The sequence below is a fragment of the Euprymna scolopes genome, chromosome 12 (assembly GCF_053919585.1).
Source record: "Euprymna scolopes isolate OS-2025 chromosome 12, ASM5391958v1, whole genome shotgun sequence".
Lineage (NCBI taxonomy): Eukaryota > Metazoa > Mollusca > Cephalopoda > Sepiida > Sepiolidae > Euprymna > Euprymna scolopes.
This window is the reverse complement of record NC_136493.1, coordinates 26,515,405-26,542,475: the sequence shown is the minus strand read 5'-3', so window position 1 is coordinate 26,542,475 and position 27,071 is coordinate 26,515,405. Positions and strand designations below refer to the sequence as shown.

At 33.4% G+C, this 27,071-nt stretch overlaps 2 protein-coding genes across 2 annotated transcripts; one reads left to right on the top strand and one right to left on the bottom strand.

The window, feature by feature from the left end:
* Positions 1-300: 300 nt before the first annotated feature.
* Positions 301-22,502, top strand: LOC145291215 (uncharacterized). Its single transcript, XM_080136800.1, has 3 exons — positions 301-1,215; positions 17,611-17,696; positions 22,245-22,502. The coding sequence occupies exons 1-3, from the start codon at positions 1,060-1,062 to the stop codon at positions 22,459-22,461; spliced, it is 459 nt and encodes a 152-aa protein (XP_079992926.1). The 5' UTR covers positions 301-1,059; the 3' UTR covers positions 22,462-22,502.
* Positions 22,503-25,760: 3,258 nt separating this feature from the next.
* On the bottom strand, positions 25,761-26,369 carry LOC145291028 (uncharacterized). Its single transcript, XM_080136534.1, has one exon. It carries the CDS (start codon positions 26,367-26,369, stop codon positions 25,761-25,763), a length of 609 nt encoding a protein of 202 aa, XP_079992660.1.
* Between the last annotated feature and the right edge of the window lie 702 nt (positions 26,370-27,071).

The window sequence follows — 27,071 nt, the reverse complement described above, 5'->3', positions numbered from 1 at the left end:
ATATATTTATAAATGTATATAAATGTGTATATATGTATATAAATATGTATATGTATATATGTATACATATAAGTATTTATATATCTATATATACATACATATAAATGTATGTGTACATAGACATGCACGCACACACACACACACACACACACACACACATATATATATATGTATATATATATATATATATAATTAATCTTCTGAGAAAATATATATTGTAAATAATATGATATATTTTCTATCGAAAGTGATTGATTGTCTTGCCAAGTTATAAAAGAGATCCAGACCGTTACGATCAGCAGTGGCTGAGGTCCAGTGTACAAACTATGAGGTTGACTGTATAAAATCACACTGATTGTGATTTCTATGAAGAAGCGTGTGTCTTTGTATATAAAAAAATGTTCATGTAAAAAATAAGCAATTATATATTTGCGCTCCTTGGAAGAAGGTCACTTTGCTGTATGTAAAAATGGTTTCTGTCTTGCAACTACATTCTCCTCTGAACCAAACCGTTTTAGAAACTAAATACCGTATATAATAGATAACTGAAAGATGGCCGATGCAGAAAACGTCTTCAAACTTTCCCAATCAGTGGTGACCGAGGTGAAGGGTTCAAGCTATGAGGTCGGCACCTCAATTGTATAAAGTTATACTAGTAAATCGTTACAAGACGAAACACGTCTCTATTAAGCATTATTCGTGGATGGGGAATTTTCACGGACCTCGTTAATGTTTCATACGTAATGAACAATGAATATCGATTAGATAAATGCATAAAATAACCGATCATGCATCCCGACACTAATAGATTGCGGTAACAGATGTCGATGACATCATCTATTCATAGACGTATACAACAGACAACCAATTATATAACGACTTTGTAAACAATGGTAGTTATATATCATTGTGTACGTTTTGAGCTCAATAATTTTATTTCAACTAAATTACCTGAATTCGACACAGTCATTGGATAATTAACACGAGTGATTAATCCAGTCGGCCAGTTGAAACTACCAGTTATCAGGCGAGCACATCTGAGGGAACTTCGATTTTAAAATGGATAAACAGCTGGATCCAACTCTGACACGTGAAGATTACAAGAGAAAGTTTGAAGAATGCGACAAAGATAAGGATGGTAAACTGACTGTAGCGGAATTGAAGACTTATTTGAGTCAACTTTTGTCCACTGACGTCAGTGATTTTGCAGTCAAGGTAAATATAACAATACCCTTTTTTTTTTAGAATTCATAGAATTCTTATTCTGCTTGTTTTACAAGTATTTTAATGGGATATGATGTGACGCACTCAAATACTTGTGCCTCCTCGACGTAAATGCCCCTGACTGGCCCGACAAGTGGAAAATTCCTATATGTACACTGAAGAGATCCCTAGATGTCGGAAAGATATCTACTTTAACAGCTTCTTCTATCAAACTGCTAGACTTTGCAATTCTCTTCCGGTTTATTGCTTCCCTGACCATATTGGCATGCAGAAGTTCAAGTTTAGTGTGAGCAGACATCTGAAAGCTACTAGTTGGAACCATAATCGAACCAAAGTACATAATTATGTAAAGAAAAATATCAACTCTTAAGAACAAGACTCCAACCCCTGTCCATCTCCACAATGCTGAATTCTTGTGTCTGTTTTATAAGCATTTTAATGGAATATGCTTTAACAAATTTATAACAAATGCCCTCGACTAACTCGACAAATAACAAAATCCCACCCCTTCATTGTAGATGCCGGAAAGCCTTCTATTCTAATCGTTTCTTCCTTCAAACTGTTAGATTTTGGAATTTCTTCTCTGTCTTCTGCTTCCCTGACAGTACTGATACGCAGAAGTTCAAGTGAGATGTGAACAGACATCTCGCTGCTCAACTCCCTACATAATGCCCCTATAAATATGATTCCAAATAAGAGTAAAAAAAAGTACACTCGCATTTTATGCCACTTTGATGGTATTCATTGTACAAATAATTTTTAAAAAATCAAATCAAATAAAAGTTAGTATGTAGAACATATTTTGCAGGAATTCTTTTTAAAATGTGGTCGCTTTTTTTTTTTTAGATTTGTGAGATCGCAATCGAGTTTTTGCAATTTGTGCCCACTTTGTAAACGTTTTATTATTTTGTTTCATACTTTTTAGAGGACAATTGATAATTTTTGTTATTTGAATTATTCGGACTATTGCCCTCATCTTGAATGTTATTTTCACAAAGTTTCGATTGATGTGACCTTCGACCTTCTTCAGATGAACCCGTTATTTAAAGCGTGCCCTCGTTCCATCAGGACTGAATAGACACCTTAAGTAATTCGTAATTGTATTCTAGGTATCGCCCGTGCTGGGGATTGAACCTTGAACCCGCGGAAGACTACCACTTATAACTGATTTTTATTTAGCACATTAATCCACGGTCCTTGCGAAGAAAACAATTACGAATCGTTTGTCTGGCTGATAGAATGAGAACAGGTTCCCGTTAGAAATTATGTACATATTCCATAGTTTGACAAGACACACTCAAAGATTGGAGGTTACATCGGCCGAAACGTTGTGAATATAATAACCAAGATTATAACAGTTTTTCGAATAATCCATAACTTTTTTTAGATAATTTGTATTATTTAATTATTCGGACCATTGCTCTAATCCTGGATCTTTCGGTCGATGTAACCTCTGACCTTCTTCAGGTGTGTTTGACGAACTGAAGAATTGGTACGCAATTTCAAACAGAACTCTTTATATCCCGAGTGTAAATTGCACTCATTCCGTCAGCCATGACTCAGTGAAACACTTGTAATTATATTCTTAGTATCGAAGCCAACTACAAAATTATCCTTGACTCCGTAGCCTGGTATTCAACCTCCAGGCAACCGGTAATAAGCAAAAACGTAAGGGAAATTAAATTTTATTCATATATTATGAAAGGTAAACAGTCAGATAATATTTAACGACTGTGCCAAGGTTGGTCCTTATTCTTAATTCTCTAAAAGCTTCAACTTTTTTCTTAAAGACGCTTTATCATTCAAACACTGTGTTTGAATATATAATTAAGCGTTAGTTTTATTCATTTAGAACTGCTTTAAAGCTTCACCGCTCATTAATTTTGCGACCAGATTACAAAATTTTTTTACAGTTAATAGGTCACCTTCTCAGCTATATTTTGAAATACAAATATTCAAATTTCGTTCATTAAAACAAAATTTATAATAAAATTGCTGGTGTTCAAAAGTTCTCAGAATAAGTAAGGAACGTAAGAGACGTTTTCTACTTAATGGCTGTGGTTGCCATAGCAATTTTTCGTCGTCGACACCTTCATAAATCATAGCAGGAATCTCGCTCGCATGCCATATTATTTGGGTTATATAGAGAGTTGACAGTAGTGATGTTCTTTATCGTGTTATAGCTGCTAATATTTCGTTTACGATGTCGCCCGTTAATTCTGTCTCTCTATTTTTTGACTATTTGAAAAATGTGTGATTTCTTTGTTTGTTTTTCTTTTTTTTAATCAGTTTTGTAATAAATTAAAATTGCAAAATAAATTAAAACAACGAACAGTTCATTTACAAAAGATTACACCCATTTCCGGAGAAAATTTCACGATTTTGCTAGATTTCTGCTATATAATTTCGCTTCTAAGAGTTTTCTTCTGGAATATTATTTATCAGATTTCTCTTTTATTTCTGTGGATTTGATGACGTTTTCTTCCGGAACTCCCAAATATTTATATATAGCGCTTATCTCCCCTTGGTCGGTTAACTTAATGCACCGTGTGTATCTATTATTATTTTTTTTTATTTGTTGTTTTTGTAGTAGTAGTAGTAGTAGTAGTAGTAGTAGTAGTGTCATTATTTGTTAAGGTGTTATCGTGATAGTCATTACTATTGGTTTCTTGATAACATAGAGGGTTTACCTTGAATTCTGAGTGACAGCAAGTCTCCTCAGTTTATTCACTCATGCGTTGCTGATAATCGCTGATCATTTTCTCTGTAATTACAATAAACCTCCTCAATATTCCATTACCCTCTGTACTATTCTAGTCGAGGTCTAGGTAATGCTATCCTTCCTAGGCTTTTCCTCATTAGCAGTAGTAGTAGTAGTAGTAGTCACTAGGAGTTCTCACCTCATCAGATATTACTTAGTGGAATTTAGGCGGCAATGAGCCTCCCGGGGGTTTCAGTACTTTTTGCACTCATTCAGTAGATGTCTGGTTAATGTCGAGTTAGTTGGGAGTATTTACATCGAGGAGTACAAGTTTTTGAATAAAAATGCACAGTAAAAACATGTTCTAAACAAACCACAACTATTTTTGCAGCGTTTTCGCAGGGAATTTACACCTTTCTTCTACATACAGCACCTGGTATTCTCAAATGGTCACCTATTTGGCACTGAAGAGACTCAACTGTGCGCTTAATTTTTGGTGCTCAGTTTTTCCATCCTCCTTGACCCTTTATGACTATTTGGTGTCACTATTTAGGGAGTGGGGACGTAGTTAATTGACAATTTTTCAGTTTCAGTTTTTTTTGGTTCCGTGTAGTGTTTCTTTCTATCTTTTTGTTCTTTTCTTCTATTGCAGTTTCCATGTGGCCAGTTAGCATTTGTATGTGGGTTAGTTTTCACATTAGAGAGTTTTCGTTAAGGTTTTGCTTGTTTTCAGCATTGCCGTCTACTGTATTATTCCAGTCTTACCCTTGATTCCAATTTCTTCTAGTCTTTTTTTTTTCCAAATTCTGCAGTACTATTCCTAGTGTTCCTACAATTATTGGATGTCTTCATATTCCATATCCCTTCCACGTCTCTGACAAAATTTGTGTATTTTCTTAGTTTTTCTGTCTCTTTAATCTTCACCATGTAGCTTCTGGGTGGGGAGGGGGGCAAAATCTACAATTTGGTAATTTCTTTTCTTCTTGTTAATTGCTATAACGTCTAATCGCATTGCTTGAATGGGTTTACCTGGTTGTATCTTCCGGTCTTAAAGGATTTTCTGGTTTTCAAGTACTGTCTCCTGTTTGTACTTGTATCATTGTTCTGCATGCTCAAAATTGTTTGAAATTTCAAGTATACACCTTTCCCAATGTAGTCATATCTGTCCTTGTATTCTTTTGGGGTTAATTCGCTGTATTTACTTATGTTGTTTACCGTTTCGTCTCTTTGTCCACAGAGTTGACATTTACTGTTTTCTGTATTTTATCTATTTATCTATTTTAGTTTTAATATAGTTTACTATCATTATTATTATTATTATTTTACTCACTGAATTCTCAAACGAATAATGACTATGTTGTTCCTTCTTCGACTGACAAGTTTCCCCATATTTCCAGTACTCTCTGCGTCTTTCAACAACCATTAAAAACCACTTTGCATTTCTTATAACAGTTAGTTTCTCTCCCTGATATCTGAGTGGTAATAAGCAGTGTTAGTATTCCAGTTCTTTCAATCATTTTTCAATGTTTTTTTTCCTCGGTTTTTCCATCCTCACTAACCCTTCATAATTATTTTGTGCGACATCAGCTTATGAAGGTATCATCATTTTTTTTAAATTATTATTTCTTTAGAGTTCTCACAGCAGACGTTCGTGACGATTTTCACTGCTAACAACGGGTGACTTTTTTTGGGATGTGCTTCACAGCAAATATTCTCAAATATGTAATCATTATTGAAACTCACTTGGAGTTGTTGCACAAGGTATTAACTTTGATTTGTCCTATTATTATTATTATTATTATTATTATCATTATTATTATTATTGTTATTGTTATTGTTATTATTATTGTTGTTATTATTATTATTATTATTATTATTATTATTATTATTATTTTTATTATTATTATTATTTTTATTATTATTATTATTATTTTTATTATTATTATTATTGTTGTAATTATTATTATTATTATTATTATTGTCATTATTATTATTGTTATTATTATTATCATTATTATTATTGTTATTATTATTATTATTATTTTTGTTATTATTATTTTATTATTATTATTATTATTATTGTTATTATTATTTTTATTATTATTATTATTGCTATTATTATTATTATTTTTATTATTATTATTGTTATTTTTATTATTATTATTTTTATTATTATTATTATTATTTTTATTATTATTATTTTTATTATTATTTTATTATTATTATTATTTTATTATTATTATTATTATTATTATTGTTATTATTTTTATTATTATTATTATTATTATTATTATCATTATTATTATTTTTATTATTATTATTATTATTATTTTTATTATTATTATTATTATTGTTATTATTATCATTATTATTATTATTATTATTATTATTCACGCCAATCGTTTACAAGTATTTCGTTATTGTTTCTCTGTTTTCATTCATGCAAGTGGCTTTAATCAAAAGGTTTCAACTAGCTGTTACTAGCTATTCTGTGTTTCTTTTCAAGTGCCCGTTTTACATCCATATCTATCTTTCTCGTATTAGTACTTCATAATTCAAATTATTTGATTATTCGAACTTTCAGCCGATGTAACCTTGAGCCTTCTTCAGTTGCGTGTAAACCTCGAGAATTTATAGAGAATTTTGAACGGAACTTTTTATTTAATACACGAGCGTAGCTTATTCTCATTCCGTCAGCCGTAACTGGATAGAAACCTTGGAGTATTCTTAATATTGCCCGTATTGGAGATTGAACCTTCAACCAATGAAATGATTATTGCTTTTTACATTTATTTATTGTACGCCGGTTTCTTGTTAATAATTCTAGTATGCATTTTAAGAGGCTTGAACCTGTTGTCGTTCTTGTTCATCATCTTCATCTCCAAAAATTATGAAACATATTGTTTCGGGCTTGCTTGGAATTCTGCAGGTCTCACAAAAACATTTAACAAAGACGCAACACCGATTTTCCAGCAACTGATGGTCTGGTACCACTTTTATTAATTATAAGAAGGAATTTGGTAATCCCATTGCGATCAGACTACTAAACTCGGCCGTAAATAGATGCCTGTGTATGTAACGCACAATCAATGTGCTTATTTACACTGCACCTGCTGGTGGTAGTCTCTATTTTGAAATTATGCTATTTTATTTAAAAATCTAGTCGTAACTTCATAGGTAAATTCAAGTGATAGGTATTTATATCTCTTCCACAACAAGATGCAACACAAGGGTTGGAAACCCAGATTAAAGAGCCAATGCTCCAGGGGTGGAGAACTCTAATCTACAAAAATGCCTGAAAATCACAATCGGCATTTCCCGGTAAGGGTACCTCAAGCGATTAGTAATAAACTAACCTCTTTTCAAAGAGAGAAGGCAAAGCCTGGGAAAGTTGACCTCCTAGAACTGCACAGGACCAGCATAATTCTGTAGTTAACATGAAAAAAGCCATTTTGAAAATGGCTTCGACTCTGTTGATTTTGGAGCTGAAGGTAAACCCCAGACTGATGGGTAAAAAGTCATCAATAGTAACGCAATGTAAATTCAAGCAATAGTCTTGGTGTTAAATATAAACATGTTTATTTCTAATAATGAAAAGGTTTAACTGCTGTTTGTTTGGAGAAGCCATCGCCAACTAATGGCGCGCGGATCACCGTAAAGGATTTTAATGATGCGTGAAAGCACGAACACACATCATATTTAAAATGTGTAACGTTTAGATAAACATCAAATGTTCAATCAACTTTAATTAGTTTTTATCATATTTAAAAAATAAACGTTTTGCTGATTATTATTATTATTATTATTATTATTATTATTATTATTATTATTATTATTAGGAGTTTTCGCACGAACCATCATCAGAAATTAATCACTGAAAACAACCGGTGGTGTTCCCTGAAATCTGGGTAACAACAAGTCTCCCCAGATTTCCAGTACGCTCTGTCTTCTATGAAAACCTCCAGCCACTTGCCATTGGCTTCTCGACAATGACCATTGGTCTTCACTGGAATTTGGGTGGCAATGTATGCCAACCATTTATTGATGGGTGGATGCGGGCGTAGTTAACTTAAAATTTTACAGTTTCAGTTTTCTTGATTCCATGTGGTATTCCTCCATTTTTCTCTTTTATTTCTGTTGCAGTTTCCACATGCAGCTCGTGTGGGTTAGTTGCCGAAATCAAGGGTTTTCCTCAAGATTACAATTGTTTTCAGCTTTAGCATCTGCTGTATAGTCGCAGTGTTCCCCTTGATTTCGATTTCTCTGCTTCCAGAACTCACAAATATTTATAGGTATCATGTTCGCCAAGTGTCTTCAACTCCTCCTGCACGCCTTCTGCTGTTTCAAATTTCCCCTTATTTATCTCTAACAGTGCACACTTTCCCATTTGAGTTTTCTGATCGAAGATTCTGGTCGTTGTTTATCAACTTTTTTAGTTCCATTTTGCTTTTTGCAAATTGTTTCAAGTCGTTGATATACATGATCTTTGTTCTTGTCGTCTATAACCTTGTATCCAGCATGAAATTTTTTAATTTTTTTTTACACAGGGGTCACCACTTATCAAGGCCCGGAAGCCACTCAGGGATAAGGGTTATTGCAAGTACATTACGTTAGTGTGGAGATTTGATGAAGTGTTTACTTAAGAGGGCGGTTCATTAGGAATTTGTTAACGTTGGACTTGAACACATCCAAGTTGTAGTCAGGTGGGAAGCAGGCAGACGGAACAGAGTTACACAGGCGTGCAGTTCTAAGAAAGAAGCTTTGTTCATGGAATCCACGTTTTGATTTAGGCACAGATAAAGAGTGGGGGAAATTTTTCACAGTGGATTCAGCTAGACGGGTGTTTTTCGTGAAAGATTGGCGAGGGGGGACCAGAGATTGGATTGGGTATGTTTCAGAAATCTATCATGGTTATGATAAACAGTAGTGGTTATAGAGTCTCCTTGGACGATGCCCTTATGTATTCCTATCTCAGTCAGGTGTTGTCCTCCAGCTGTCAGTTCCAGTCTCTATGTTTCAATTGATTTCTTAGTAAGATTGATAATCCTGTACAATCTTAAGCATTCAATTATTCATGCTTAGCGAAATTTTGCTGTAAGCTTTCTGTGGTCGATCAATGACGTGGTTATGTTCTTTTCTCGCTTTTTTCCTTTATTTAGGATATTTTAATCTATGTATGACAAATCATGCGTCCCTCTTTTCCCTTTCTGGCATCTTTTCTGTTTCTCGATTATTATTCACGATTATTAAGAAAGAGGTAGATCTGCTTTCTTAGATGTGCTGTTGGCATTTTCCATATGGTTTGTAAACAGGTTATTGGTCTGTAGTTGCTTAGGGGTCGTTCCATTGCGTTTTTATTTTGGCTATCCATTCCAATATATGTTTCAGAGCTACATTCTTTGAAATTTTGTACTAGCCATTCATATATGGTCATAAATTCTTTTAAACCAATATGCACACATTCTTTCGTGGCCTGGTAGTTTCCAAGTTGCTATTTTCTTGAAGCTGTTTTTAGCATTTCTTCAGTAATTTCATTTTTTTGTTCCTTTTTTAATTTTTTCTCTTATGTTTTTCAGATAGTCAGCATTTTTGTTGTGGCTTTGTCGCTTTCTCCATATTTTGCCCTAGAAATGGTTTGCATCTGTCGGATGTTGCTGTTCTGATCTTGTTCTTCCTTCATTTTTTATACGTTTTGATAAAATTGTGTTCAATTGTTTTCAAAAGTCCAAATTCTTTGTACTTTTCTGATTTGTATTTATATCCCTCTTTTGCTTCTATCTTTTCTTTCAGTTCTTCATGTTTCTATTTTAGTATTTCTTCTTTTGTGACTCCTACTTTTCCTTACTATTTACGTCTTTAATTCTTCTTTTTGATATTTTCTTATCTGAATTCGAAGTCTGGTGTCCTAGCTAAACTTTATCGTTCCACTCTTTTGGTGAGGTCTTGTTTCTCCATTAAGTTTCATGCTTCCAAGTTTGGCCCTTGCCTAAATTAAATTGTTAAGGTTTGTGAAAGTATTTGTTGAACAGAAGAGTGTTCACGTTTTTCGTTTTCGATTTAAATTTCCATTATTCATTCCTTAGAGTTCGGAGTTTTGTTTTATCCTCATCCATAAATCATTTGTTGTTTAAAACTTCTGAGGTTTCTTCCTCAGTGAATTTTGTCATTTCGTAGTTATTGGTTTCTTCAGTTTCACTGTTTATCTTTTGCCAGTCTTATAACTGTTGGTTTCTACTTATCTATTGCTGAATTTTCATTAGTTCCAGCTCTAAGAACAAACCCCTCTAAGGATCTGTCTTGCTTGATCTGCTATCCTTTGTATTATTATTATTAATACAGAGTGACCCCAAAAAACGAACCCAAACTCTAATTAGGCCCCGTTTCTTAGTGTTTTGTCCGAATGAAATGAAACTTTGGTAATAACTAGTTTATTATATTCAAAACATCACATCAAAACACTAGGGTCTCTGGTCTTTTTTTCTCCGTTCTACAGCATAGGTTCTAGATGGCCTCCATTTAGCTTTTGTTTTTTTTTGGGGAGGGGAGTCACCCTGTATTTGTACTTACTATAAGTCCCCATACAAACCATCATCAGAGATTACTCACTTACAACCGGTGGTGTTCCCTGGAATCTGGGTGATAACAAGTCTCCCAAGATTTCCAGTACTCTCCACCTATTTTGATAACCTTTACAAATGACTTTCCATTATTGCAACTGCCACTTTCCATTGATTTCTCACTGGCAACGACTATTGGTCTTCACGGAAATGGATTTATGCGGTAATAAGCCTCGCCAAGATCCCAGTACTCTTTACACTTATCCAGTGGAGGTGTAATTAATGCTTTCCTTCCTCGGGCCTTCCATTCTCCTTGACTCTTCCCAAATATTTTGTGCAGTTTCAGTTTCTTTGGATTTATGTGGTATTGTTCCATATTTTTCTTTTTATTTCCATTACAGTTCCCGTACGGCTGGTCAGCATATGTTAGCATATGCAAATTAGTTTCTGTGTTCTTGTGTTCTTGATTTTGTTGTTGTTGTTGATGATGATGATGATGATGATGATGATGATGATGATGATGACATCGATGAAATTCTATCTATATATCTATGTATCTATAAAAGTGATAATGTGTGCATGTTTGTGTGTGTATATGTGTGTGTGGACCACTCTCAACCTATATACTCAACGAACTTTTAATCTACAGATTTAAAATTTAGTATATAGGGTATTCAGACATGTGGAAACCTTTTGGATCGGTTATAATCCCTAAAACGGGCTGCCAAGAGGTCAAAATTTAAAAATTAGAACTTGGAGGTCATACGTTTTTATCTATTTGTCAACTGTTTCACAACTGCACATATGCGAATCATTCACATGACAACTTCCTTATGTTAGAAATAAATAAGTTTGAAAATACTTTTTAAAGATCGGGACATGCTGGTCTAATAGTTATCGTAATTGACTCACTGGTTTTGGTTTCGATCTCAGACCGAGTATTTTTTTACTTACAAGAAGTGAATTGTTTAGAAAAAAAATTATAGTCGAATGCACATGTCTCAGTTTCTTTTCGTTTTTTTTTTTCACTTCATTTCTTTTTAAAGGAATTTAATGTTACATTTAATACCGGGCAACTCTAGGTACATCTGCTAGTATATATATATAAAAGTGGCATTGTCTGTGTGAGGAACGATCTCTACGAAGCTACTTTGTTAATTTTGAAGATACAGTAGAACCCCGGGATACGGCATTAAAAATTAGTAACAAAGTACAGTACAGTACAGTACAGTATATAATACACACGTATATAATTTAATAAAATTATAAATAACACCGTAAGATTGGGCAAATACCGTAACCAGGGACCGGAAAACATTGTATTTCACATCATAACCTGAAACAAAACGTGTCCTGGGGCCACCGTATCCTGGGGTTCTACTGTACAGACTTGAAACTTGATATATAGAGAATTTGGACCCATGGAACAAATTCGATTTGGTTTTTAGCCGCTAAAAATGGCTGCTAAAGGAGCAAAACTGATAAAAGTGGAACTTGGCAGGTGTGTGTGTGTGTGTGTGTGTGTGTGTGTGTGTGTGTGTGTGTGTGTGTGTGTGTGTGTGTGTGTGTGTGTGTGTGTGTGTGTAGTAATCTGCAAGAACACAAACCCTGTCATGGACCTGCGTCAGAAGCAGAGATGCGTTATTAAATTAAAATAGTCTTTCTTTATTATTGATAAAGAAGAATTTTTACGGGGGAATATTTTATGCTACACCGGCAAGGGAGATAATAAAATCCCAAGAAATCGTTTTTTCTAAAAAAAACAAAAAAAAACAGAATTATTGACATCTGGAAATATAACTCAATGGTAGAGCATTCAACTACAGATCGAACGATCTCCTGTTCAAGCCCGGGTGTACCATACCGTTTTATTATAATTTTTCTTATTATTGAATTCAATCTACGGTAAAAGAAACGGTACCATTTAAAATCGCCGCAAATCATTTCTTCGTTTCCATATTTTAAAGCTAAACATTAATCAGGAGTGACTTTCCAGAGCATACATTATCAAGCCCAAATACCAGCTAAGGTGATATTGTAAACAAACACAGACTGGAATTTGACGAACGACATTATCATTATTATTTTTTTTAACTATCTTTTTTTTTTTTTTTTTTTTTTTGCGAATTAGTCTACCGGGCAAATTATTCCTCGTAATATATAATACTCAACAGAGAATTGATTCTATAATAATGCATACCCAATCTGCATAAATTGAAATATTATGTTCAAGAGTATTGTACGACCGGGCAACGGAGGATGGCCAATAGTACAGGGTGACCCCCCCCCAAAAAAAAAACAGAGGACATTCAATTGTTTTTCTGGGCATTTTACAGTCAACGGAGAAAAAAGTCACAAGACACTAGTGTTTTGATGTAATGTTTTGAATATAATAAACTAGTTATGACCAAAGTTTCATTTCATTCGGACAAAACACTAAGAAACGGGGTCTAATTAGAGTTTGGAACCGTTTTTTTTTTTGGATTACCCTATATATATATAGTAAACTTCTCTTTGTATATACAGAACGATCTCTACTAAACTACACTGTCAATATTTGGTTTACAGACTTGAAACTTGATATAAAGAAAATATGAACCAGTGGAACAAATCGATTTGATCGTTAGCCGATCAAAATAGCTGATGAGGGGTCAAAAGTGATAAAATTGAAATTTGGCAAGCGTAAGTCGGCTTAATATGCTTCTCTGCATATTTGAAAATATACATTTATATGTAAAACTGCGTGATTTTAAAAAGATTTAATATCCATCTGTCCTTAGATCATATTGTAGCGAATATTGCTAGAGAGCTGAATGTTTCGGTTTCGATTCTACCTGATGACATTCAAGTCATACGTTTTTTTTTTTGAAGTTTTGAAATGACTACTATATATTGGTTACAATATAATCAGCAATAGAGTAGTGGCTCTATGATAATAAGTACGAAATCTACATGAATTAAAATATCATATTTATGCGTATTTTACAATTGAGACACATCGGGGCATTCTAGTTTAGAATAATTTAAAATCTTTATATTTGCCTTTTTATATGACCTAAATGTGTCCCTTTCTAGTCATGTAGATTTTATGATTCAATTGTAAATTTAGAATTATCCTTTTTTCAAATATGTTCTTTTTTTTTCTATGAGTCAGTTATAGATACGAGGATCATTCGAAAAGTAAAGGCTCTATTTTTTTAACTCCAAAAGTTGAAGAGTTGCGAAGACTAGGTGGAACCACTAAAGCAAACGATCTTTTGTGCTCCATAATCTATTTTTTTACACAGTTACCACTATTCTCAATTTAATTTTGCTAGAAATCCAATAACGCATCTCTGCTTCTGATGCGCATCCATGACAGGGGTTGTTTTCTGAGAGTCTCACAGGATTAATATTTGCAACAGAGTGATGAAATTTTCCAGTTATGAATGCATTAAGTTCAGTCATCATGACAATGCAATTTGCAATCTCTGATCCATTATGGCGGAATAAAATGGGAGGAACTACTTTTGGAGCTCGCTTTGTATTAAATAATTTCAAATCATTTTACATGAAGCCTTAAGTGAGTTCCTTTGCAGTCGTGTATTTTTCTGATTCAATTGTTGCTATTATTATTATTATTATTATTATTATTATTATTATTATTATTATTATTATTATTATTATTATTATTTACTCTATGGGAATAGTCACACAGGCCGTCATCAAAGATTTCTCTTTGATAACAACTTGTGGTGTTCTCTGGAGTCTGAGTGAAAATAAGTCTCCCCATATTTCTAATACACTCCACCTCTTTCAATAACCTTTGCAAAAGATTTGCGTTATCGCGACAGCCGCTTACCATTGATTTCTCGTTGGCAGCAACCATTGGTCCTCACTGGAATTTGGGTGGTAATAAGCCTCCCCAGGGTCGCAGTCTTCTTTTCACTCAACCAGCGGAGGTCTGGCTAGTGTTTTTTTATCCTTGGTCTTTCCATTCTCCTTGGCCCGTCTCACTGTTTGGTGTGGTGCCAGTTTATGGTCACATACGCACACAAAAAAACTTACAATTTTGCCGTTTTACTTTTCATGATTCCATGTGATGTTACTTTGTGTTTTACCTCTGTAGCCGTTTCTGTATTTCCATTTTGTGTATGCAGTTCATGTGTGTTAGTCTCCGCATTCAAGGGGTTTTCTTAATGTTTCTGCAGTTATTGTTATAATTAATAACATCATTTTTTCTATATAATAATATCACTATTCGCTTCGACCGTTATCATATTGGTCATCTCTTAGATTGGAAATGGAATATTCCAAATGGCTAATAAACATTTGAGTTTTTTAATAAAACAAAACAAAAAAAATTGGTGTTGCTAATAAGATAAAACCTAGTCACATTCTAATTGGATGATAAAAACTCTTTCTAAATCCTGATTGAATAAAAGAAATCTTTCTTAACAAAGAAAACTTTTTAAAAAAATAGCGTTTCTGTTTCTGTTCTAATGTATCTCTTGGTTTAAATGCTTAAATAATGTACGCATTAACGTTCATTCATGAACTTATAGAAAGAAATATAGAAATAAAACTCAAATGAGGATTTTATTGTGTAAATTTTAAATGAACGTAATAGATTGTTTATTAAATTGTTAAGTGAAAGAACAGAATAATTTTCTTTCGAGTTATGTTGATTTCATTAACGCGGATTTTAAAGACCTTTTTCGTAATGAAATATTAAAGTGCTAACAGTACCTCTAACCGGCGTCGCCCGGTGAAAGCGGCCCCCCTCGCAAAATATTATAGTACCGTTGTTGTTGCTGTTGCTGTTGCTGCTCCCTCAACCCCCAACCTCCTAATGTTACGAACGGTTTTCGGAATAGACACCCCCAACTCCTCATGTAAACCATTTTTTAAAGGTAGGATGTTTATTGGTCTACCAGACCACATTTACCCAAAAAGAAAAAAGAAAGAAATTAAGTATTAATTTGTCCTATTTTGTGTTAGTTTTGTTTATGAAATTGTTAGGTGAAAGTACAGAATGGACTCATAAAAAAATACAATTCAGATCCTCTTCCGCAAAGAAAAAAGAATTAATTAAATTTATCGTTATTTTATGATTTAACTGTAAACCTTCCCCCTGCCCCCTTTCCAATTTCTAAAGTTATTTGTTATTGTTAAATTAGTAACTATTTCTTGTTAAATTTTCACGTCATTCGCTGCATAAAAAATGTGTTAAATAAAGAGTAATGGGATGTGTCCAACACTTATTTTCCCCACTGTATATATATGTGTGTGTGTATATATATTATATTATATTATATTATACATATAATATATATACATATATTATATATAATATATATACATATATTATATATAATATATATACATATATTATATATAATACAAATAAAAAACTGAATTTCTGGTGCCTATGCATATATCTTACAGCGCTATTTTTAAAATGGTATTTTCGAATTAAATTCAATTTTTACGATATTTTGGTTTATTTAATAGTAAGGTGAAAGTACAGAAAAAAGTTACAAAACACTCTCTCTCCGATGTTAAGAATGGCTTTCTAAATAATAACGTTATTATTTCAGAACGGTACCTTCTATGCATAAGGATCTTTTTTTTAATTTTTAACATGCACAATATTTTATTTTGATAATAAAAAAGCAAAAAAAAAAAAAGGAAAAAAAACAATGGGTCCATTATGTTCCATGAATTGAAAATTTCGTTAAAATTGGTTATTTTCCTGAATTTTGGTGAAAATTTATGTTAAGGGTAGGGGTCAAAATGTTTATACATTTTGGGGATCGGCCATTCATTTTGCACGAATCTAAAGTTATCTATGTTAAGAATTGGTTTATAAATAAAAACGTAATTATTTCAGCACGGTCCGTATTCTACATAATATTTTTTATTATTTAATATTATTGAAAATTAAATTGAACCCCTACTTTGTGACGATCTTCTTACGTGACTAGTGACTGTTCCCGTCTAAAAAAAGGGGGTTCTGAAACGGAACTTTCTTAACCCTCTTCGAACCTTCCTCTCTCTTTCTCTCTCTTACCTATTTGAAAAAATCACAACTATAAGAAATCGTAAAAAAAAAAAAACTTTAAAAGTATTTTAAAGAATTTGGTAACAAATTGAAATAGCCGCTCCAAGAATGGATCTTTTGCAAAATGTTACGGAAAATGTGTTACATTATGCACAGACAAAACTTATTGTGGACATGCCATGTCTAAACTGACATATTCAGCTTCAAAAATGGCATATTAGTAATGTTCTATTTTAGAGTCGGAAAAAATGTATGACTAAATATTTTTTTATCAAATGCTATGTTAGATCCGTTGAATAGCCGGATGATTTTACTCGTAACCCCAAAAAGCATGTTTTTATTTTTTATACAATTATACAAATTAAACTCTGTATTTAATTTTTTGTTGGAATTGAAAATATTTAAAAACTTTTTCCGACGCTAAAATAGGACATTACTGTGATATTCATTTTCAGCATACTCGAACACTTGTAACAGTCGTCATCAAGTTGGAAAGAAAGTAAAAATGTAGCTTAACCCCGTTTTTAGACGGTAATATTCACCGGTCACGTGAGAGATATGACCACAAAGTAGGTGTTCAATTTAGTAGGACGTTATAATTGAAAACTGATCACGGACGATAAAAGTTATATAAACAAAAAGTTTCAAACTTTTTGTTTTAATCTGAAAAAAAAAAGAACAATGTGTTGTGTGTAAAATTTTCATTGAAAGAATTCTATTTTTTTTTATTCAATTTTTTTTACAGATTTAAAACATTAAAAAGAATGTGTTACCTAGTCGTTTTAAATTCATTATTTGTTTTATTTTAAGTTTTTGTTCATTTTATTTATATGTTTTAAAAATGTTCAACTACCGTGGAATTTCCACAGGATCTGCTAGTTGTTGTTGTCGTTGTTATTTTTTTTTAATTTATTATTATTATTATTATTATTATTGTCGTCGTCGTCGTCGTCGTCGTCGTCGTCGTCGTCGTCGTCGTCGTCGTCATCATCATCATCATCATCATCATCATCATCATCATTATTATTATTATTATTATTATTATTATTATTATTATTATTATTATTATTATTATTATTATTCAGAGTGTCTTCGATACGCTGGACAAATCTAAAGATGGTTTAATCAGCATCGATGAATGGCTGGATGCGCTGGACAAGAAACCTCTCAAGTTTGTACTTTTCCTTTTCAATATTTTACAATACGTTTCATGTTCTTGAAGTTAATTGAATCAACAGCTGCATACCTCAATAAAAGTTATAACTGCATCAATACCGATTGAAGCAATTTCCTGGTTTTAAAATCGTCCCCATTAAACGGTGTAACTTATCTGAAGATATCGCTATATTATGGTCTAACAAGTCATCGAGTTTACATCATGGATAACATTGTTGAGGAGTTTATACCTGCAGCTTATCTGTTTTTTTTTTTTTTTATTATTATTATTATTATTATTATTATTATTATTATTATTATTATTTATTTATTTATTTATTTATTTATTTATTGTTTAAAAGATGTACTGTTTGAATGAAAATATGAAGTGAATGATTGGCAAAGAATCTTCGGGTCAATGCAAAGTAAAAGTTAGAAGAATGAAAGGTACCAGCCAGGACAATTTCCACAGCCACTTCTAGAAATTTCTTAGGTGCCGCAGAATGAAAAGTATATATTTTGGCAATATCCTCTACTGAATACGTGTTTATTATGAATTCAGTTCGCTTTTTTTAATACCTCATTGCAAGGTTGTAGAACTCTACCTTCCGACTGTTTTCCTTCTCTGAGGTTGACAAGAAAGTTATTGCGGTTTTTAACTTTTAAATTCAAATTAACATATTTCGGCTCAAACAAAAAATTATTGATCCAAATAAGAACTAACCGAATCAACACACTTTTGCCAACGCAAAACAAGTGTATTTATGCTAGTTACATAAAAATCTTGCGTTCTGGTGGCGATGAAGTCGCGGAAGGCGTTTGTGATATCGCTTAGGTTTTTAAAGCATTTCTCATACAGAAAGTTGTCAAGATGCTTGAAAAAGTGGTAGTCGGTAGGTGAGAGGTCTGGAGAGTATGACGGAATGAGGCAGAGTTTGGTAGCCTAATTCGTTCAACTTCCGCATGGCCGGTTTAGCAATGTGTGATCGGGCATTGTCGTTGAGGAGAGTTGGGCCTTTTCTGTTGACTAATGCTGAGTATGACCCTTTTTGTGCAATTCTGGCTACGGGAAATGCCGTGAAGATTCGTCGGCGTCTAAACACCGCGCTGAGCACCGCCGGTTGTCGTAAAGAACCAACTTTTCATCGCTAGTCACAACATGGTCAAGAAACGAGTAGTTCTTGTTTCTTAAAAGAAGGGGATCTGACACTTCATGACAGCGTTTCTTTTAGTTGTTCAATTCGTGAGGAACCCATTTATCAAGTTTTTTTTTTTTCACCAAGTGGTTGGAAATCGTCGTATACGTTGCATCTAATTCAGAAGCAAGTCCTCGAACAGTTGTGCGTGGATTGACCTCGACTGAAGCTCTTAATTAATCGTTGTCAGCATCCGATGGCCGACCACTATGCTCATCTTCTTCAAGATTTTCATTGCTGCCACAAAATTTCTTAAATCACCATTAGGCTGTGCATTAAATAGTCGTTCCTGGGCCAAACGCTTCGTTGATATCGCGAATTGTTTCAACAGCTTTTCGGCCTAGATTCGATTGAAATAAGAAAATTGTGCGAATTTGCTTTATTCCATCTTGTATTCAACGTTCTGGGAAGAAGACATAATTGTTTTAAATGGATTGTAATTTAAACGATTACATAGAGTAAAACATGCTCTTTAAAATGATATATAAAGTAAAGGTATTATAATGAAAACTTATTTGAAAATACATCATTTGAAATCAAAATTCCCCAAGAGCTTTCATGCCACCTAATACGTAAAGCTTTGTTTTTTTTTTGTTTGTTTTGTTTTGTTTTTCAAGACTAAGGTTAATATTTATCTCGTGTCTTTGTAATAATCAGCTTTCGTTCTTATTAGCTCCTTAGATCAAGTGGCTTCATGCATTGTCTTGAGCGACTTCCGCAAAAAATGTTTAATTAATTATTTTTTGACAAATGCATGTTTTCTTTCTCATTTCGTTTATTTTATTTAATTTATTAAATTTGAAGCAATCGCACTTTTTAAAACTTTATTAAGTAAACATTCATTCATTTTCTTTTCCGTATATTTATTTTAATTCTGTTGTTGTTAACTTTAGAAATGTTACATTACTGTAATAGTTAGTTCGCTAAACTTTATCATCACTAAGTTCCTCACAAAATTTCAGTCAGATCGGCCCATTAGTTTCCGAGAAAACGCGGAGCAGACAGTCAGACTAAGAGAAATATAATATACAGGGTCGAACAATAAAATTGTTGCTCCAGAAAAAACGAAATGATTACATTTCCGTTTGATGAAAACGTTTTTTTTATTTTTATTTTCTTTTTTTTTTTTTTTTTTTTTTTTTTGTTGGCCAGTTGTGTACAAATCCCAAGAGCTATAGGAGCCTTCTATCATGTCTGAAAGTGATACAATATTCAATGAGTGAGATCGAAGATGCACCGCTGTACAACTCATGCTCTCTACCGATCCAAGTTATGACAACAGGACCATTGCCAGTACCCTCAAAATGCAAATCCGGACTGTTCAACGCTTGAGGGCGTGCCTAGGGTGATGAAAAACAAAGTTTCCGGCCACTGTTATAGTATTTGGTGTGGTTTCAAATGAGGACCAAATCATACCACCTCACATTTTCGAAGTCGGCTGGAAAGTCAACACCAAAGTTTACCTGAATGTGCTGAAGAGTGTGGTGACCCTTCCTCCCCCGACCTAAACCCGCTGAACTACTTCGTTTGGTCATACGTCGAGAACATCACCAACATGACCTCCCACAACACTAAAACCAGCCTGATCGCCGCCATCTATCTAGTATTCGCTGAGCTCCTGCCGGAAAAGGCATGCTCCCAGTTCCGGACCCGTATTGAGGCGGTGATTGAGACTGAAGGCAGCTACATTAAATTGATTTTTTTCCCATGAAAGTTTTAAAATAGAGCTGTAGTGCTGTTTTCTTTTGGGCGACAAATTTATCGTTCCACCCTGTAGAAGCTTTTCCACTTTATAACTGACATATTTCGATGAAATCATCTCTTAAACTTCTCTTTAGTAACTTAGTTAATCCTAATGTTTTTTTTTTTCAAATCTATATCAATAATCTTTTCTTTATTTTTACTATTTTTTGTGCAAAGGAGTAACCACTTATTAAGGTCCGGATGCCACTCGAGGATAAGAGTTAATATGTGTACGGTAGTCATTGGGACAATAGCGTAGTATTTATTAATCGTGAAAATTTGGTATGATAAGATTTTTCTTAAGGGACGGTTAAATAAGAACTTGTTTACGTTGGACTTGAGGACGACAATATTGTAGTAAGGTAGAAAGCAGACAAACGGAACAAAGCTCCATGGGCGGGCAATCCTAGAAAAGAAGCATTTTTTTCATGAAATCCACATTTAGGTTTAGGCACCGACAGAGAGTGGGGGTATTTATTGATAGCGGTTTGGACCAGACGAGTGTTTTCTGTGAAAGATTTGGAAGGAAGACAATAGATTGGAGCTCAGACGAACACTTGCTATAAAAATAATGATAGAGCAGACACAAACTCGCAACGTCTCTTTGGTGGGAAAGAGGTTGCAGAAAAGAGAAAATGACATCGCCTACTAGGTTACAAAGTCGGTTTTGAACTTTGTCGAGGCAAAATAGGATGCTCTGATCAGCTCCTGACCAGATGTTGCAACAGTACTCCATCCTAGGACGTACTTGGCTCTTATACAGGTAGAGGATTGCGTAGGCAGTGAGATATCTACTGGAATGATCCAACCATATTTCCAGTGACCTTGGCGGTGGATTTGATGTATCTGCTCCTTTTTAAAGTAGGAGTGAAGCTTGTCAAAACATGGGGCATCTTCAAGACGAGAGCCGTTCATTTCAATTGGGACCAGATGGGGGCCAGGGTGTTGATGATGAGAATATAGAAGCTTGGTTTTAGATGCATTAAAATTGATCAGCCACTTTTTCCCAATTGCACCATTTGCTCAAGATCAGAAGAGAGAGAATCAGATAGATCTTGGTCATTTCCGGCCTTTGTGGCATTTCCATAGATGGTAGTGTTGTCAATATAAATGTCTAAGAATGTGATTTGGGATATCATTAATGAAGATCAGGAAGAGAGTTGAGCCCTGCTACTTTCCTTTGCATGCTGTTGAAGGCCTTACCTATAATGTTGTTTTATAAGGCGAGTATAGGGTGTTTTTTTAGAGGCGGCAAACTTAAAATATATCATAGAAAAATATTTTTCTTATAGTAATATATGCTTTAATTCAAAGATTATTTTTAGCCTTTATAATTTAAATACCATTCCAAGTATATGTCCTCCGTAGCTCGTGCGTACATGGCGTAATCTAAAGGTCCATTTTTTTTATAAACTCTGTGCATTAAATTTGACTGTATTTTGGGGTGAAAAGAAGTAAAAAAATAAATAAATAAAAATTAACAAAGAAAGTTTTTCTCCCAGGCTGTGTTTAAACACATCTGCTCTATATAGGAAATTGAGCACGCTTGGATTACTATGTACCAATTACCAGATGTGATACTATTTTGTTACGATTATAAATCCCATTCTCACCATTTTTTGCAGAAATATTGGACAAGAAGACCTAACAGAAACCTTCAAACAAATCGACAAAAATGGCGATGGTAAAATCACTAAAGACGAAATCAAAGAAGTAATGAAATGTAAAAATTCTCCGGTGACAGACGAAGAACTGGACGCTATGATGCTTGTCTATGACAAAGACAATAACGGTTCCATCGACATCGAAGAATTCGTAAATGGCTTTTATAATGATTTGTAAAAAATATTCGTTTTGAATAAATAAATAATTTCACATCTTCACGTTTTTATTATTTGTTTTCAGTGCCAATTCGAGATGTGATGGCTGTAAGGTGGATAAGATCGTGATAATGGTGTGCCAAGATCGAATCCAATCGCTTCCAGGGAGAATACACACTATTCTAGAACTTCATTCTAAACACCTTCTTTTACGCATCGTACACCTTCACTGGTGTAAGGTCACATTATCTGAACTGCATTCATAGTTATCGAATTAATAAACTGTTCAGTAAAACCGAAACAACTAAAACGCTTAATGCGTGGGCGTCTTACATTTCTGATTTTTTAGATAAGGATTGACTATTCGTATTATTTGGACTGCAGTTCTCATCTTGAGTGTTATTTTCACAACGTTTCAGTCGATGGACTTGTGGCGTGGTGGATAAAGTACTTTGTTATATTTAGTTGCAAAGCTAAACTCTTCTGAAAATTGAAGGTACAATCCATAGTGCAGAGTACATTAAAAATACAATTGCGGTTTACTTAGGACTTATACCCAGTTATGGTTGACAGAAAAAGAACACATTGCCCTCCGTAGATTAAATATAGGTTTTGGTGCAGATTTCTGAGTTCGATAGAAAGATTCATCGAGTTCGACAAAAAGATTCCCGAGTTCTACAACATACACCTGAAGAAGGTTACATCGACCGAAACTTTGTGGAAATAGCACTCAAGATGAGAATAATAGCCGAAGAATCTAAACAACGCAAATAATCAGTCCTCACCTTAAAAATAAAATAAAAAAATTTGTATTTATTTGTATATTTTTAAAACTCAGACAGAAAAAGAAATAAAATTTTAGTTGTAAGGGAGTTAATTCTTTTTATATTCTCCAATTAAAAAATATGAGTTAGTCCCACGTCTTTGCGTGAAAATGTGATCTTATCAAAACATTCACTGTATATATATATAATATATAAAATATTAATAAAATTCTAAATGTTTATTTGTGTGTGTGTGTATGTGTGTGTGTGTGTGTGTGTGTGTGTGTGTACCAACAAAACTTTCAAACGGACGCACCGAATTGAAAACTTCTTTTTTTTCCTGAAAGGTGTGAGTCCTTTTATTCCTTTTCTATATATGATTCGTAACGAATAACGCCATTTTCCATTTATTTATATTTTTTTTCGTAAACAAGCAAAGAAAGGTTAATAATTTGAAATAGCCGTCGATAAATGACATTATTTTTTTAAATAGTTATTCAATCACTAATAAGAGGGACTGTAATAATTATTTTCTTACCAAGCCGTAATTATACGTAGTAAATATCAAGTTAAACGTGAGATTTCATGATGCTTACTTTCTTTAAGACATGCCCCTTGAAAATATGGTAGCTCGCAAGCGATTAAAATTTGTTTTAGGTGAATAAGAATTTCGCTTCTGTATTTAAATATTTAAAAAGACACACATATAATGGAAAAGTTTACATTCATATATGAATGTGTGTTTTTTGTTGTTGTTTTTTTTATCTTAATTATTTTTATATGTATTTTTAGCACGTGCGAGCCACCATACTTGTTTATTTTGATATTTTCGCTTATAAAATAAAAAGATTCGATGAGCGAACACTTACAAATTTTACTGTAAATGTTTTTTTCAATCTATTCCCTTTAAGCTGAAAAAAATATATATATATTAGCAAACACTGAAAAAAATTTTTTTAATGTTTTTCTCATCAATTTGGGGTTGTTTTAGTGAAATAATAAAATAATTTGCATAGGAAAATAAACAAGTTTAAAAAGAAAATGGTGAAAACCGCACAAAAATCGGTTAAAAACTCGATTTTTAATAGATTTTTGAATTTTAAATAAAAATCAATACGAAACCATGTTTTGTTTTTTATGTAATTAAATACATTACCACCATTTTGGATCGGTCATTAACACAGTTTCAATTTCAAATTTTTTAATGAAAAAAAATTCCAAAAAATATAAGTCTTACATGAAATTTTTATTTAATCATTCCTCTGTATGATGCACTAAAAAATAAATATATTTTTCATTCATTTGTTTCAATCAATCACAAGATTAAATCATGGTGGGTCAAAAACAGGCCTACTTTGGACATGCCTACTGCTGCATGAAACCTTCTGTAATATGATTGTTAGATAATGTTATTATTTCACAAATCAATTAAGAATAAAAATCAAACTAATGTCACAATGTAATGCAGAGCGATGGGAAAACAGAAAAAGAAGGAAAATATCAAAAATGAAAACTATTCAAAATTTATTTGTCGATTGAAATAAAAATAATTTTCCCATCTATTAATAGTAAACATAAAACTCACTTATATGTTAAAGAATAAAAAGACACATACTTGTAGGAGTAAACAGTTTTTTTTTTACGGCCGTGTTAATTTGTATTCTTTTATATCGTAAATCAAGATGCTGAAAAAAGCATTTTCAGTCCTCCGGGGGAAACTACTGTGCACACTCTCACATGCATATTTTTAAAGAACAAGAGCTCCCGGCTACGTATGTGCAAAGATGTTCACTGGTTCATTTACTCAAGTAAATTTCTTTCATTTCTCATTGAGTATTTCTTTTTGTGCATGCTGAAGCAACAAATCCAATCGAAAGAAAACTTTGGTCAGTGACGAAAAAGTTTAACAGTAAACTGTTTTAACCAAAATTGAAAATGGAATCGGAAAAAAATTATTTACTATCTTTATATTTAAAATTTCACTTTTCTGGCTTTCACTGTGGCGAACTGCTGCACTAAATTCTCCGTCTCAATTTCTTGGCTTAGTTCATGTTCAATGCTTATAACAGATAAGTCAGTCAGTCTTTCCTGGGACACTGAGTTCCGAAGAAAGTTTTTAATTAGTTTCAGTTTAGAGAAACTACGTTCACAGGATGCTACTATAACTGGCAATATAGTTCCAACTCTGAGTGTAACAGCTATGTTGAGATATAAATCGACAAGTGCGTGTTTCATTATATAATTTATACATTCAATGGCGGAAAATGTAGTGCACTTTTTATTGTCCATGAGATTGAAGAAATTGATAATTTCTCTCTCAAGTTTCTCACATTCAATATCACCTTCTCCAACACCTTTTGCCAAAGCAACACAACAGGACGTCAACATGTCTGATGTTATTGCCGATTTCATGTTACTTGCACCACACAAAAACTTGTACTTTATTTTGAAATCGTTCATATTTTTAAAACATTCCTGGAGACTTTGTGAAATTGTCTCTACGAGTGGATAGAAAAATTCTCAGCGAAACACTTCTTCACCAGTCTGATGATCTGACTCATCTGACGATTCGTAGCTGAAAAGACATTTTCTTTCTTCTCCTTGGTTCCGGATAGGCACGATCTACTTCAAGTTCATCAGCTAATTCTTTTGCTTTCCCTTCAGCTATTGCCACTCCTCCATGTCTGTAATGTGAAACAAATGACATGCCAGCCTCGATGTGAGAAATTTGGTCATAGATGCATATTGAAGGATTCTGTCGCGCTTTGCTTATTATGTTTATTTGAAAAGGTAAGTCATACCATGTAATCAAACAAACCAAGAAACACCAGCTCCTGACTTCAATGGCTAAAGCTCGATGTTCCGTGCTAATAAATCCATCTCGATTATCCAAAGACACTCTTTCTAACTCTTCAATCGCTTCCAAAATTTCTGTTGTCTGAAAACGTAATGATTTTACAGCTTCTACATTTGCTTCCCATCTTGTGCCAGGAAGGTTTTTAACTGTAAAGTGGGTCACGTGTTTCTTCAGAATAACCCATCGCTTCGTTGATGCGGCAAACAAATTATAGATACGTTGCAGATAGCCAAAGAAAGAAATGGATGTAATTGACGACCTTGCAGCATCAGCAATTATTAGATTAAGTCGATGACTGGCGCATGGCATGTATGCAGCTTTTTTATTTACTTCCAAGAAGCGTGCCTGCACTCCATGTTTTTTTCATCGCATGTTAGATCCGCTATCGTAACCCTGGCCACGGCAGTCTTCTATGGTAACGCCATATTTGGACAGGAAGTTGATAATGCTGTCAAAAAGGCCTTTTCCAGTTGTATCATACACATCAAGAAACTCAACGAAGTGTTTAAAATTTCCGCTCCAAATCCTTCTTTAAATGCAACTCCACGAAGAACAATACTTAGTTGGTCTGTGTGACTGATATCGGGTGTGCAATCTAGTATTATGCTATAATATTTTGATGCAAGAACTTTGGAAATGATTTTGTCCCGTATTGACTTAGCAAGAAGGTCGATAAGTTCGTTCTGAATGCGGTTGCTCAGATAATGATCACTCAGTTCATGACTCTTAGCGCGTCTAACATGTTCAGACAAGACAGGGTCAAATTTTGCTATTAGCTCCACTTCTCCAACAAAATTTCCATTTCTGGTGTCACCAAACTTTTCATTTGTGCCACGCAAAGCCAAGTTTCTCTCAGCCAAAAATTGAATTATATTGAGTAAACGAAATAAAACTGCTCTCCAATATGTCTGCTCTTCCTGAATCAGTTTACTAGATTGTAAGTCAATAGAGTTGCCTGACTGTTTATCATGCCACACCATCACGCACTATGATGAGTTGATTGTTCATGTG